This window comes from Lampetra planeri, chromosome 2 (assembly GCF_965212315.1).
Source record: "Lampetra planeri chromosome 2, kcLamPlan1.2.h2, whole genome shotgun sequence".
Classification (NCBI taxonomy): Eukaryota; Metazoa; Chordata; class Hyperoartia; order Petromyzontiformes; family Petromyzontidae; genus Lampetra; species Lampetra planeri.
Window position 1 is genome coordinate 6,666,802 of NC_136108.1, and position 15,140 is coordinate 6,681,941.

The following is a 15,140-nucleotide window of genomic DNA, read 5'->3' on the forward strand; positions in this document are numbered from 1 at the left end:
TTCGTTCTGTAATGCATGCTCACTATACTGCAGAGTGTAACCATTCATACTTACAGCAGGTGCTCTATTGGTCCAGCATTGTACAATAGACACATTTTGAGAGCAGATAAGAACAATGCTTGTGCTGTATTTCTGTGTATGCTTCAGTGTTTTTGCTACCAAAACTATACATCATTGTCTATGCGTGATCGATGATTCAAATAATAATATTTACATTTTCAACGTATTTCTAGACACCTTTAGCAGCAGGAAGCGATGGTAAGGTGTGGTTGCATTAAGCATATTAACTATGATGACCTTTTAACATAGTTTTTTTTTTCTATTAAAGAAGGTATAACATTTTCCTTGCTGGTGTGAATAATTATTATCGTGTCAAGCACTGCAAGTGTACTCACGGCTGGGCCAGGTGGTCCGGATGGGCCAGTCTCTCCATCTTTGCCAGGCAGACCCTAGCATATAGGTAGGCGGAAGTTGAAGGTTACATCTCCATTGCAACAAAGACAAGAACAACAAACAAAATCCTGAAAGTGAATATTGAGACGCCTTGTGAAGGCTCTGCCATTGCTGCTTACCCTCAGGCCAGCGGCTCCAGGGATGCCCTTCTCGCCAGGCTTGCCAGGCTCTCCCTGCACAAAGACAGCAGGCATGTTACATACTGTGGAAAAACAACACTCGAAAGTGTACCTGACATGCCATGCAATTATGTATTGTTTGTTGAAATTATTTAGCACTGTACGTAGCTAATCGGAGGTGTCGAATTATAACAGGTTAAGAACTGGCTAGGTTTATGTATTCTTAAGCTCATGGTAAATAAATCATATCCGAATGTATTCAGCACTTTAAAAATCCCATACCATACAAATAATGTCACTTAAAAAGGGCCCAACGATAGGCTGTGGATTCATGTGCTGGATAGTTCTAGTCGATATTGTTTTGCTTGTGTGTATTTTCACGATGAAAACAATGTGGCATTAACTTCACACACACATGCAAATATAGGATGGCCAAATATTTAAACTTGTTATGGTATCAGCACATGGGCAATGTACTGCTCGTTAAAGGATCTGTTGCATTTATGCTCATAGAAAACCTCGAGATACCATTGTCTGTTTCCTGGATAACAACATTTTGGTTAAATAAAGCAGAGGTGTAATTTATGTGTTTCCATTTAGTTTAGCTCACACAGTATATAAACTATACTACATCACCAACTTGTCTTGAATTGTAACTGAACTTGTTAAAACATGGAAGCTTTGCAGGTATACGCTTGGTTGTGAGAATACCTGGGAATACCAGGCATTGTAGGAATGGGTTGTGAAATAACAAGGCCAGGAGATGGCAGTTGTCTGTACGGAGCTTGTAACGTGGTTTCTTGCCAATTTCCTTTCACGTGCCAAACACTAACGAATGTAAATGGCCAAACATCCCAATATAGGGCCACTCTAGCGAAGTGTTACCTGTGTTGCTCTCGCTATGTATCTTGGTGATATCTGTCTGCTAATTTGTCTGTCTATAGTTTTCTGGTTAGATTTTATGTCGCTATTTCATTATACCTGATGATGATTGATTGTGTTGCAATCGAAACGTCGTATTATATTATTTAATTTAATTTATTATTTTATCTTTAGACGTGACTTAACCGCAAGAAACAAATAATAATTCCTGCAGTCACGAAAGTTCTAAAATTAAGATCCACTCTAGCGAAGTTGTAATTCTCATGCTTGCTTGAACAAATGAAATTATATATTCATTATATATATATTTTTTTATTTTAAATAGATTACTGTATTTAAACATCTCCGAGGCCAAGTGAACACGTGAACAGGAAAGATCTCAAGGAGGAGGAGTGCTTACAGATGCACCCTTGGGTCCAGGGAAGCCCATGACGCCGGGTTGTCCACGAGCTCCCTGGGGACCTGGGGGCCCAGGCCGCCCATCTTCACCAGGGGGACCCTGGGCAAGGCAAGTCACACATCTCACGTCAAGAAACGTCTCGGTGAGCATCACTGTCTATAACGCTCCCAGCCATTTGCATTGCATCCACACTGGTGCTCTAGCAAAACCTTTGGTCAACAAATTGAGATAAGCAGGTGCACGTTACTACGCAAGTTGGGAGGCATCGGACAAGCGAGGCCTGAAATGGGTTTCATTATTTTGGCCCAATTTTGGTACTTTGGGGCTTGATGAGCGTAAGCCTCCCCAGACCATTATCCTCCCTTTACTGCCCTCCAGATCTCCGGATGGATATTGATGTGCAAATTCAACCAGTAGAGGAGTAACGCACGCTCATGAGTAAAGTTTAATGCGAATCATTTATGAATTCTAAAAATATATCAAGAGTCTACGCTTCATGACAAACGATACGTTTCTGAAATGAGACATGGGTGCATTGCATTGTACTGACCTGAGGACCAGGCTTTCCTTCAGACCCAGGGCTTCCAGGGCTGCCAGTAAGACCCTGCAAGACAAACGTGTGTGATAATTATCTGTCAACATACGCACAGCAAGACAAAACTTTGACATTCTTGCTAAACAATATTCCCAAAAAATGGCATACATTGAGAAGTACTTCTGATGTAACATGTACAATAGAGAGCAGCCAGACTGTGTAAGTAACATTGTAGAAGAAATGCTGCTATTAAATGCAGTGAAAATTTAAAACCAATCAGTAGAAATGCAAATTTTATATCTGTACATATGGATGTAACTGAAGCTGGAAGAATCCATTGAGCTATGAAGCTCTTTATCAGAGGTGTATCCAGCCAAAGCTGCGGTCCACAATGATGGGGCATTACAGAGGAAGTTAGAAATGTCCTCACTAAAATGGTTGTAAATAAAGTTTTTTTTACTTTTTGTCAATAGGGCGGACGAGAAAAAGTAGCATATTAAACATGTTGATGTTTCGACAGTCTCAGCTGGTGAGCATAAGACCGGTGTATTCACAAATTCCAGATTGTACGGTGGTACACCATCATAGTTTCTGTCAGTACTGTTTTTGATTTGTATCCGTGAACATTTAGAAGTGGCACATTTATGATTCATCTCATCCCTGGCTAACATTTATACGGTCAGTGTGATGGAGTCGCTATCATTTATTGCATTATTCTGCCTAGATCATTCCGGTGACACAAGGTCACTCTTGAAAATGGGGCTGTGCAAAGTCTCTTTAATTTTCACCTGGTTAAACAAAACAAACTGGGTTTGGGTGACTCTGTGGGACACTTACGCGAGCTCCAGGGAGGCCAGCTTCACCAGGGCGACCAGGATCACCGTTGGAGCCCTTGGGACCAGCTGCGCCAGGGGGACCACGCTCACCAGGGGCACCCTGAGGTGTGACGCAAGAAAATGGCCGTCACAAATCCAGCCCAACGACGATGACGACAAAAGGAAAACCCGGCGCAACCCCCCAAGACAAAGCGAGTAGCCCAGTGCCAATTGGTAAACAAACAACAAAAAGTGCCGCTTTTCCAAAATGTTAGGCTCGGTATTCAAGTGAGCAAAAAATTATGCCAAGTTGCTATGGAGTCCTGCATCCATTAGCCTGCGGGGTCATGATGAGGTCAGCTTGAGCAGTTGAATGCACCAGCCTGAATGAAGGGTTATTTACTGCGCTGTAAATCTGTTAACATCTATATATTTAATGGAAAATAGAAACACAATAGTATTCAGACTTCAGTTACCATCAAAAGCACCAATGTTTATGGATGGAACATTTTTGAGGAATAATTTACGTAAATGACCAGTGACTCACAAAAGCCTTTTTTATAAAGTACAGTCTCTTTTTGAAGAGATACTTGAGCTAATCCACCTTTAAAATAAAAATGAACAAGTAATTATTGTGGGCCATTTAAAGATAACTGTTACAATTACAACACACTACTCTTAATGTAAATTACAAATTGTTCCACCTTCATTAATATCTTTGCTATATTATATCTATAGATGTTTCATTAAGGCCTGGGTTTCTGAGAGGTTGAATGACTGCACCAGTTTCCACCAAACTAAATGCTTTATTATAGTCTAGAAACCCCAGGCACATTTAAAAAAATAAAATTGCCTTTTCTAATATCTGGTTGATAGTATGTGGCCAATGGTAGAAATATTGTTTTCTGAATATATTTTGCTTATATGGTTGGTTGGTCTGTAAATTGTTCATTATTTGGTTTTATATGCGCTTTGGGAACAAAACACAACCATACATGTATATCGAAGGCAATAATACTAAATGCCTAAATAGGGGTGAGTGAGAGTGGGTTGGAGTCCTTTTGAACATTTTAATTTGATAACAAATATTTAACTATGCAAGTTTTCAACTGGTGAATATTAATTGCTATGATAATTATGAATCCGACACTTACAAAGGAAATTTAACAAAAGATTTAAAAAATACGCAATGCAGCATAGGGAGATTCATGCTGAGAATGAGACTGTGTGAGTGACAGACAACATACAATTATCGGAGACATTGATTTAAAAGAAAAGTAAGTGGGTTTGGCTGGTACACATCGCTAGAGTTACAGAACTGATGGTGGTATGGCAATGACAGCCAAACGAGAGACCAAGGATGAGAGCGTCACCACTGCATGAGGGATGACAACGATGTGGGGAGGCCTTCATCCAGCAGTGGATAGAACACAGCTGCTGCTGATGCTTTTATAATGAGCATGGTAGCTTTTTTGTGTTGATTTATGAACCACAATCAATGTCTTTAACTCATCCAGTGCTCACTACCCCAGATAAACATAGCATCTTGGATTTGCACCATTGTAGCCATTTCATGTATGTCAGCCAAAACATGGTACGTGTGCCGTAATGCAGGGTAGGCTTTTGCAGCATGTTAGTCGACTGTATATGGTGCTAAGTCATTGCTAATGAGAGAGATTGTGATTTGTGCTAGTACACCACTGCCAACGGAGTCCACTGTGTTATTTTAATTTCAAAGACGGTTTTGCATGAGTACACATAAATAATTAGTTCAATGTTCCTGTCCATGCAGCCTCCACAATATTGTTTTATGTTATGCTGCACATCTTATTTAGCTAAACGTTCGACTCAAAGTGCAATGCTTGTGCTGAGGTGTATTGGTCATGTGCCATTATGCCAAGAAAGGCCATACTATGAAGAAGGGCCATTACCTAACACATCTCCTGCTATACATATTTTTCCCTATTAGGACAGTGTTATCGTTTAGGGTGGTTGTGAGCTTTTTATTGATGCTTGAGGACAACTTTCCAACGCAGCGATTACACAAAAATACCCAAGCGAGCTCACCTTGGGACCGGGAAGGCCATCCTGTCCTGGGAAACCACGGTTTCCAGGGCCGCCCTGTGAACAGGCAAAACACCGCTTGAGCAACAACACATCATAGTTTTTCCTGTGTACACCATTACAAAGACAACCCAGCATGGCTTGAACGAAATGATACGTGGTGGATTTTTTCGTGTACATTTAAAATCTATGATAAAATACAATTTCGATGTAGTCAGCAAATAAATAAATGTACCTTTATCTCAAAATGCAGTACAGAACAGTGGGCACATATGTTTTATAGAGAGAAAGACAATTATGTATAGGCAGAGGAAAAAAACAAGGGATTGAGCCTGGACATTAACGGGACCAGGGTGTCGACACCACCACAGATGACTGCGGGAAGGAGTTAAAGATTATAGATCGACTAGGGGTTGATAGAAGGCCTTGGTTGTGTGCAGGGGAGTACAGTGAGATGAGAGGGGAGGAAGAGGTAGGAAGGGATGGGACTGTGCAGGATCTTGGAAGACAATAAGTGCAGTCTTGAAATGTATCCAAAGTTGAATTTGGAACTTGTGTAAGAATTTAAATTTTGGGGTGATGTGGTCGTATTCACAGGTGCAGGACAGGAGCATGGCAGGGGCATTGTGGATCATCTGGAGCTTGGATATAGTGTATTTTGGGGGCGGCGCATAGAGTTGCAAACGCTGAGTTGCGATGCATTGAGTTGCGATGTGGTGTTGGTAAGATGGAGGTATACAATCCTTAAGAGTTGACTCATGCTCATAGAGACTTTGGGACCAATGACAACGCCAAGGTTTTGCACACTCTTTTTTGAGTGTAATGTTAAAGTTTGAGATACATGCTCAAACTGGAGTCTTTACTGTGACTTTCTGCTGATAAGGAGTACTTCAGATTTGGCAACCTTTACCTGGAGGAAGTTAGAACCAATCCAATATGGGACCGCATCAAGAGTGGATTTGAGTATTAAGAGTGATTTTGGGTTCATGGAGTCAACGGAGAAATGTCATTTTCAGAGAAGTGAAGGTCGATATTAAAACTGGAGATGATTTTACCAAGTGGGAGGGAGATGTATTGAATACAGCAGAGGGCCGAGGATGCAGCCTTTAGAGACACCATAGTACAAAGGTTACTGAGAGTGAGTCCTTGCGTGGAAATGCAGGAGTGATTTGAGAGGTGAAAGAAGAACGAACTTTGAATACGGCCCTCACAGTTGGACAAATCTGTCCCAGGTGTATCATTTCGTGATGTATTTTAAAAATGTATCGCGTGATGTTCCAGATGAATCGAAGGGCGCTTGTGCATCGGCAGGGAGACAGGGGGAGCTCACTCTCTCGCCAGGTGGGCCACCGGGGCCAGCTGCTCCGGGTTCTCCACGAGCACCGCGCTTGCCTTCCTCTCCAGCTGGGCCGGGTGGACCTTGAAGACCGGCAGGGCCCTAGTGGCACAGCACAGATAGATCATTCTAGATTTGAAGCTTTCGTGACTTTACCGAAAGAACTAAGAGTACAGATAGATCACTCGCTTTGCTACAAGCACACAGCTACCCACTCTACCCACCACCACCCACCCACCCACCTACCCGCCTCTACTTACATCCCTTCACACGAGCATAAAGTACAGCAGCAACAACGTCAGCAGGGAATTGTGCGGCATGACGGAGTGTGTGAGCAAAGTTCCACGTTTGTTTTCAAACAAGAGGTGTGATGCTCACAGGCTCGCCCTTGGGGCCAGGCTCTCCCTTGAATCCATGAACACCTGGGTCACCCTGGAAATAAAAAAACATTTCTATTATAGCAACATCAAATGCAATTTCAATATTTTATTGTCCGTACAAATTTTTTATAAGTGATTAACAGCAGTGCTGTGGTCATTTCCAACAGATGAGCTGCTAATAAATCTAGAGCTGCTCGGATTGGGGGACTGACCTGCTGTCCCTTGGGGCCAAGAGGGCCAGTCGCACCCTGGGGCCCTGGAGCTCCACGGGGGCCTGGGAATCCGGGGGCACCAGCAATACCTGGCGAACCCTGCACAGGAAGGAGGCATCCACGACAAAAGCAGGAATTACACACAGGCACATACAGAGACAACAACTGATATCGTCTGCCACTAGGTATGGTGGTCATTCCACTACCATGGCACCTTAGCCAGACTAGTTGACCTTTGAGGTTACATTGAGTGGCAGAGGGTTTTGAGCTGGTGGGTCACCGGCTACGCCCAGGTGTTATTCGTAACACAAATGCATCACAACCATCAAATGTGTACACACACTACAGCACGCGCATCACAATACATGCACGTACCACAACATAAGCACACATGCCACAACACACAATACATGCACAAACACAAAAATACACACACAACAGGCGCTGAATTAAACTATGTGTCGTATAAACTGACATGTAACTTTATATAACATCTGAGTTACATAGTAGAATAGTTATTTCGGAAGCTCCCCCCACCCCCCCACAATAATTATAGCATTCCATATATGTCAACAAACAACAAGCAAAGAAGCATAATACTTACAGATGATCCTTTGGCTCCAGGAAGTCCATCAGTGCCAGGGTTACCCTGTCAAACAAACATCACAATGACACAAGCACAGCAGTGGGTGAGAAATGTCCCTCTGCAGCGGCCATCAACAACAATGGCTGCAAAAAAATGGAAATTCGTAGTACACGGTGTTCTGATGTTCTTTATTGTATACGCAAAAAAAAAATATCGTTCACGAATGTCAAAAAAGTTATAATAGTGTAAAAATGATCGTAAGTTACTGTTTGCACAGGAAATTGCAACTGTGTAAAGTGCCCGGGTCTGTCTGGCAATGAGACTCGAGGCCGCTGAACGCAAAAATCGCGTTGCGGGTGGGAGCCGCCTGCGATCTCGCGAAGGAACTCACGGGGGAGCCGGACGGCCCAGAAGCCCCAGCAGCACCGGGCTCACCGCGAGAGCCCTGGGCACCTTCTGGCCCACGTGCTCCGGTGGGGCCAGCTTCACCCTGCCAGGGACAGACAAGAAGAGATTTGCGTCACCACCACCCACACACAGACAGCAAGAGTCCTGGCACTGCCCGCCAGCTGTCAACACAAATGAGGATTTGTATTTTGAACTGAGGTGTGGCCCAGAGATAAAGCACGTGTCTTTTTTTGTATGTTGTTGCTTGTACAAGCTGCAGCGTTTGTGTTGCTAATATTGACATCGTGAAATGTGTTTAAAGCTGTATTATTTGAAATGTGGTGAAGTTGAAAGCATGGAAAATGCACAAACCTATCAATACAATTTGGGAACCTATCATGCAAGGGGGATAATGTGGAGTATTGATAATTTCTCTCTGTATTTGCACGCTCTTGAAACAGTGAAAGTACGATTCACCAGTGAATGTTCCCAGATAATACAGTAATGAAGCATGTAAATGAGTTACCCGATTGCAATATTATGAATGGTCATGATTCTGTTCAGGATTCGATGCAAGGATTCTTGTTTTTAACATTGTGGTTAATGTAGCGCCTCTAGTGGCCCCAGAATCAGTTCTTGCACGATTTTATGCATGTATTGTGAAGGTAAGCGTAGGTTGTAATGATCAGATTGACGCATTGTTACCTGTATAATAGAATCTATATAATGTGTGAGTCATAAAATCCTGGATGAAAGAATACAATGTGTAGGAATTATTGTTTTCATGAAAAGATATGAAAAACATGCCATTGATGTAAATATCTGTATCGTGCACAGAACATTGTCGATACAAAAAGACACTGGCACATTAATTTTTAAGAGCATCAACAGATGTTAAATTACACTTGAAAAACATGAAACAATACAGTTTTATCGCACGAAGTTACAAACATAGGTGATGGATACTTTACCCAAGAAATTGTATTTTTGTACGGTCGTGAAATGCACTAGTTTGGGTAATTGTGTTGAAACAAAGTGATTTTGGTGTATTTCAGCACCGTGCTTTAAATATCACTCCTATTACATATGTTGTTTTGCCTTCGTATAAATACAATGTACGTATGTATGTTGAAGTACTAGTATATAGCATGAAACCCAGTTTGATTATGGGCAGCCACCCATGACTAAACTGAGTTCTCAAGTCTAGAAGTAAATTGATGGTCTCAACCTGGTCCACTAATGACTGCGCAAAAAAAACATACTACATTTGGTTTTGCAGTTGCTTTGGCTACCTCTTAATTCTGGTAATTAAAACTATTGCGTTTGACTGTCATACTCCAAGCTCTTTCCAGAGCTTTGTGGGAAAGTGCACCACCGCTTCTGTGAACACACTGAAAACTGTCATTTAAAGTATTTTTCAAAGCAGATGCGGTGGCACACTGCTCTTAGTCCATGGGCCAGGACCAAAAATATGTCACTTGTTGGTACCACCTGAGATGACAACAACAACAACTTTAAATCGCCAATCAAAGTAAATTATGAAGTGACCTTACCTAAGAAGTATGTCGTAATATAATATGTTTTATCTCGCTAAATGTTTATCATCCCCAGTGATGCCACATTTCGCTGTGGCTCTTTCAAAGTAATTATTGATCTCATGGCATGAAACTAAAAATATTCCCATTTAAATTTCTAAAGTTTTAGAAACAGTGCTATAGCATCGACAACAACATAAAACATTGTAAAGATCACCCTTGACATAATAAAGGTAGAGACTAGTAATTATAATCAAGCTCAAGTAAAGATGAGTTCTGTAACAATAAATTATTCTCAATGGTTTTAGCCAGGTTACATGCAGATCAATAGTAATATTGGTTACATTGAAGGTAAACCCTGTGATTATAACGTAAAGTCAGCCTGAAATAATATGAAGATGAGCCGTTATATTGATTAATAATATGCAGGTGAGCCCTGCAATAATAATAGTAGTATTGTGAAGGTGAGCCCTACATGTGTTGCACATGCCACTGCAGAAAATAAACCCTGACAGATGTTAGACATAAACACTCTCTTTATATCGTTCGCTGAGCTTCCCCTACACTCCAATAATCACCTGAACGTTGTAATGTAAAACACAGTGCTTTCAGTGGGCATCCAGCCCAGGTAAGCTTTTATTAGAACATCCATCTTCTCTGTTATAGCCTGTTACTGCCTGTAAGTTGAGTTGTCGGAAATAACAAAAATGATTGTGCTGCAGGTGTAATGCTATTCTGAGTGGGTTGAAAGGTGCTGATATGCACGATGCAATTTTTTCCTCACAGGCACTGGACTTGCATTTAATGCTCAACATCCACGTTCTGACGCCAGCCAGCGTAACACATGCATTATCCTGGCCACGACTTGTCTAAATGATTTTCACTTTAACACTGTCAATGTGTTCGCAGTGGTTAACGGAATATTATTGATAAAACAATTGGAGTGCATGGACGATTAACGACGTTGAGATTAGGTGGAGAGAGCAAATACCCGCAATGGGCTTTATGGAGTTGTTATGCCAGACATGACATTAACACATTAACACAGTCGTGCCAGACATAATGGTTTGGGCACCACAACTTGTGTAACTCCAGACAGCTTTACTTACATGTGTTTCCAGGGATAAAGGAAGGTGTATATGGATTGTGACAATTGGATACATTTAACATATATCAAGTGTTTTCAGCTCAGTGGTATTTCCATTGCTCTTCCAATTAAATGATGAAAATGTGAAAAAAAATAGTTTTTGGAAACGGGCAATTAATGGCCGAGAAATCGATTCAGAAATGTTAGTGGTGATTATTGGAGATCGGGAACAATTCAGAGTAGTTCCTTGTGATGCAGCAATGCCATGGTAACTCATCACGTATGTGTCCAACACCATCATACAGAGTTGCTATGGTGATCCATCACAACGCTGTTTAACATTATGGTGGAGTGTTGCTACTGGGACACATTATGTCCCTCTCTAACATCATGATACAGTGTTGCTATGGTGATTCGTCATGTCCTCTAACATGCTGCAGCATTGCCATGGTGATTCAACTTGAAACTTTGTAACATGACGATGCAGGGTTGCCATGATGATTCACCACATTTCTCGTTTTAGCCAGTCTCGCTGTGGGAATCCATTTGGTCCCTAACGTTATGATGTAGTGTTGCCATGGTGATCTATCACATACCTCTCCGACACCAAAACTGCAGTGTACTAAATTTACTTTAGGATAATGTGTATGTCTTTGGCGATACAATGTTGCGACTTTGTGTTCATTGTTTTATCGTAATGCTTGATAGAAATTGTAAATGTCATAGGAAAAATGTATTTCATGTCACTTAAATATATGAACAAACTGGAGCTCGTGCATCTCTGGCAGCACTCACTCTGAAACCTGAAATGCAAATAATCGACTATCGCATCCAAGGTATTGCGAGGTCTGGGAACCTCGTTATGGTTAATGTTCAGTTGGGGAACCTTGCGATGAGTACAATTTCAACGTAACATAAACTCTAAATGGGTCGCATATTTTGCAAATCTGCTAGTGGCGCAGTCCAGTTACACTTTGCATGTTGTGGTCAGTGCCCTCAAGGCTTGTCGAGCACCAGCGAAATGTATGCAATCATGACAACTACATTATTTTGGAGAAGTAGGAAGCTAATAAGAATACACGTTATTCCATAAAATAACATTTGCATCAACCTTTGTAACACTAGTGTACGAAATGGCAGCAAAGTAGAGGATGTAATGTCCCATTAATATGCACTTCATCTGAAGTAAGGGAACACTGTTGAGAATTGCTTATTGGTATCAGTGTTGCCACACATTTTCATTTAACTATTTACATGAACCAAAGAAAGAATTTCAGTCGTGGAAACACATCACGCAACTCATCACCTCAAGCTCGGTTAATTAACGTAATCTGATTGGATGCAACTTAAACAAAGTTACGCAATTACTGAGTGCTGTGTTGGAAGTCATCATTGGAGGTGAAGTAATTCCCGCAAGGGGGTAAAGAAGTCATGGCATTGCCAAGAAACGATGGGGAAAGAAATCTGCAGTTGAATATTGCACCCCGATTGACAGCACCAAAGTGGCACTGTCTGTTCTTTATCTCGGACTCCTGCAGCTTTCGTGCTATGTGACGCGTACACCGGGAGGTATTCGTATTGCCAACAAGAAGTATCATAGAGCATTGATTATAAGATGCATTTTTTTCCCCACTGCAAAAGTTGGGGGTGCATTTTATGATCTGCAAGATCTGTGTGTGTGACTCGATTTGTTTTAGCTTTGTTGACATCGGGCACAAGTTTGGGGTGCTTCTTACTTTTCAGAGCACCGAATAATCCGGAGTATATTGTCAATGTACTTTTACGGACTAAAAAGTACGCAGTAAACGGCATCTAATGCCACTAACACTTACGTTTTACTTCTCAGAGGCAAACGTAATATTATTAGCTTCATGTGTTTTTTTAAAGCAGTAACATCTTTCACTGGCTCTCTGCCTTGAAACTAAATTATACGCTTTTATTTATGCTGGATGATGTAGTCAGAGTTGGAGTACACTTTTTACATGACTATCGTAAATGCATTACCACCCACATTATGTATTTCTATTTGTTTGGCTCTGTTCAGATGATTTCCCATGCCATGGCATCCAACTGCCCAGTACATTTTCACATGTAGGAGGAAAACAACCCTCAGCATTCAAACAAACCCAACCCATCAAGTTCCAGTATGACATCTAGGCCTGTTCCATGCAATGATAATGAATTAATGATTTAATTATAATTACGTAAAAATGTTACAGTGTCTCCAGTTTGGACATCTGTGAAAAAGAGCTTTATAGCTCATCGGATTCCTCCAGCATAAATATTCTGATTCTGTCTCCATCCCTCTCTACTCACTTCACAATGATAAAGCTCAAAAGCCATGTCCCCATGGCAAGCCACAGATTTACTCCTAATGTTCGTAGATTGCACTCACCTTGTTTTTATCTTTGAACAAAACCGAGTCAAGTGTAATTTTGTAACGACTATTTTGTTTCGCTTTGGCTTGCATAACTTTGTAGCAAATTCCATCTGTAGCACGACAGAGTGAAGTCGACGATGCCAGGCTTTGCCAAAAATGTCTGCTGTCTGCATTGTGCTGCCCCCCTTCTCACTTAGTTAGAGGCCTCCTGAAAAAGGGTGCATTCCTTGCCTGGTGCATGCATTCTCTCTGCTTCTCCACTGAACGATCCACCCCAGCACAATTGACTCCCTTTGTGAAGTGAAAGAACATAAAGCTTTGTCTGCGAATGTTTTCCACGTGGTCGTAGCTTCGGGCACAGGTGCTGGCGAGACAGCTCGATGCATTGATTGAGGTGGGCGTGGAAGCTTTGCACTTTTCCACCCCACGTTCGTCTGTCGACCGAAAGGGATCCTATGGCTGGCATAAATCACTGTCGCAGAGTAGCTATTTTTCATTTTTTTAAATGAAAACTACAGTATTCGGAATGTTGGGCCTTTGTGTAATATGTAATTACCCTATTACGGTTTACTACTTTAGATCATGGAACAAGCTTTAAAAAACGCATCAATCAAGGCTACATAACAAATGTCTGTATTTTACACACTGTATAAATATTCAAGCAATCTACAGTAATTTATGTACAGCTTTTCACATGACCACATCACCACATGTGCTAGATTCGTACGTATATTTCGCGATATGTTTAAGAGGGAGACTGCCCGGAGAGATTATATTTAATGAAATCATTATCGGTCAATTGGATCGCACTGTTATGGGACAATTTTCTCGAGTAATACTAGTGCATATATATAATTAGTCACAAACGTGCGAGAGAGAAACATTGTGCGGCTACAGTTTTATTTTCTTCTTCTTCTTTCTGAAGCATCAATAACAGATGTTGACCTTTTTCCTGTTTCTTTATTTAAAGGGACGTGTTTTCCATTGATTGACAGCACCGACTGCAGTGTTCTGAGATGTTGACAGACTGATTGTCTCCAGCAGACGTAGGGTCATGTGCACTGTGTACGTGTTTGTTACAAGGGGGGGGGGGGGGAGTTTATTCATGTGTACATGTGACAATTTCATCATAACGTACCCCAAGGCTAAAGTGAACAGACAGACAGGCAGGCAGACAGACAAACCTCCTGGCTGTTTCGCAGGAGCGCACGAGATACTCGCAAGGAATTTAGCTCACCTTAGCACCTGGGGCTCCAGGAAAACCAGGGGAGCCAGATGGACCAGTGGGGCCCTGCAGGAGAGAGAGAGTGTGCACTCAGCATGAACAAAAAAAACAGCACATTTTATAGTAAGCCTGCCTCCCACCCCGTACCACCCCGCCTCTCCCAACCCTTGTCATGCAGGTCAGTCCCCGACATGCGCAGTAAGTTTAAATTACACAGCTTCCATGCACGTCAGCCATGCTTTTTTATGTTACAACCTAACTTTGGGGCGTGTTGCATTACATCTGCCCTTTTCCTAATTGTGTTGGATTTCCATGTATGCATATCGTTCGTGGTTTGTTGTGAGGGTCATTTTATACCAAAAAAAATTGTACATATTTGGATCAACATGATTTGAAACAAAGAGTCAATTTCCAGTTAACTTTCCTCGTAGAGAAAATAAAAAGCTGAACACATCCTTTACAGTATCATAACTGACAGTGTGGGATTTTGAGAAAATGTGCCTCCAGCAACATCTTGCCTACAGAAGGACCTATACTGCCATAGCTGCTAAGTTCACATCGCCACAGTGCCTTCATGTGAAGAACTAATAAACGATTAATCAACATGAAAAGGTGAGCTGGAATATTTCCTCATGCAAGCATGCATTCGCAATTTCAGCGATATTTAACATCTTCATAAAGTGCAAATTTTTTTACCGTAAGAGTCAATTGCATGTCGATGTATTAACAAACTTTTTTTTATTA

General features: G+C 41.5%; 1 protein-coding gene across 1 annotated transcript in view; it reads right to left on the reverse strand.

The window, feature by feature from the left end:
• The window catches only part of LOC144725983 (uncharacterized), a 48,938-nt gene that overhangs the window by 18,382 nt on the left and 15,416 nt on the right, over positions 1-15,140 (reverse strand). Inside the window, exons 18-29 of the mRNA XM_078604681.1 lie at positions 14,409-14,462; positions 8,174-8,272; positions 7,801-7,845; positions 7,197-7,295; positions 6,983-7,036; positions 6,599-6,706; positions 5,272-5,325; positions 3,227-3,325; positions 2,405-2,458; positions 1,855-1,953; positions 573-626; positions 396-449 (exon numbers count right to left, since the gene is read on the reverse strand). Coding sequence (XP_078460807.1) covers positions 396-449; positions 573-626; positions 1,855-1,953; positions 2,405-2,458; positions 3,227-3,325; positions 5,272-5,325; positions 6,599-6,706; positions 6,983-7,036; positions 7,197-7,295; positions 7,801-7,845; positions 8,174-8,272; positions 14,409-14,462 — 873 coding nt within the window. The remainder of the gene's footprint in view (positions 1-395; positions 450-572; positions 627-1,854; positions 1,954-2,404; positions 2,459-3,226; positions 3,326-5,271; positions 5,326-6,598; positions 6,707-6,982; positions 7,037-7,196; positions 7,296-7,800; positions 7,846-8,173; positions 8,273-14,408; positions 14,463-15,140) is intronic.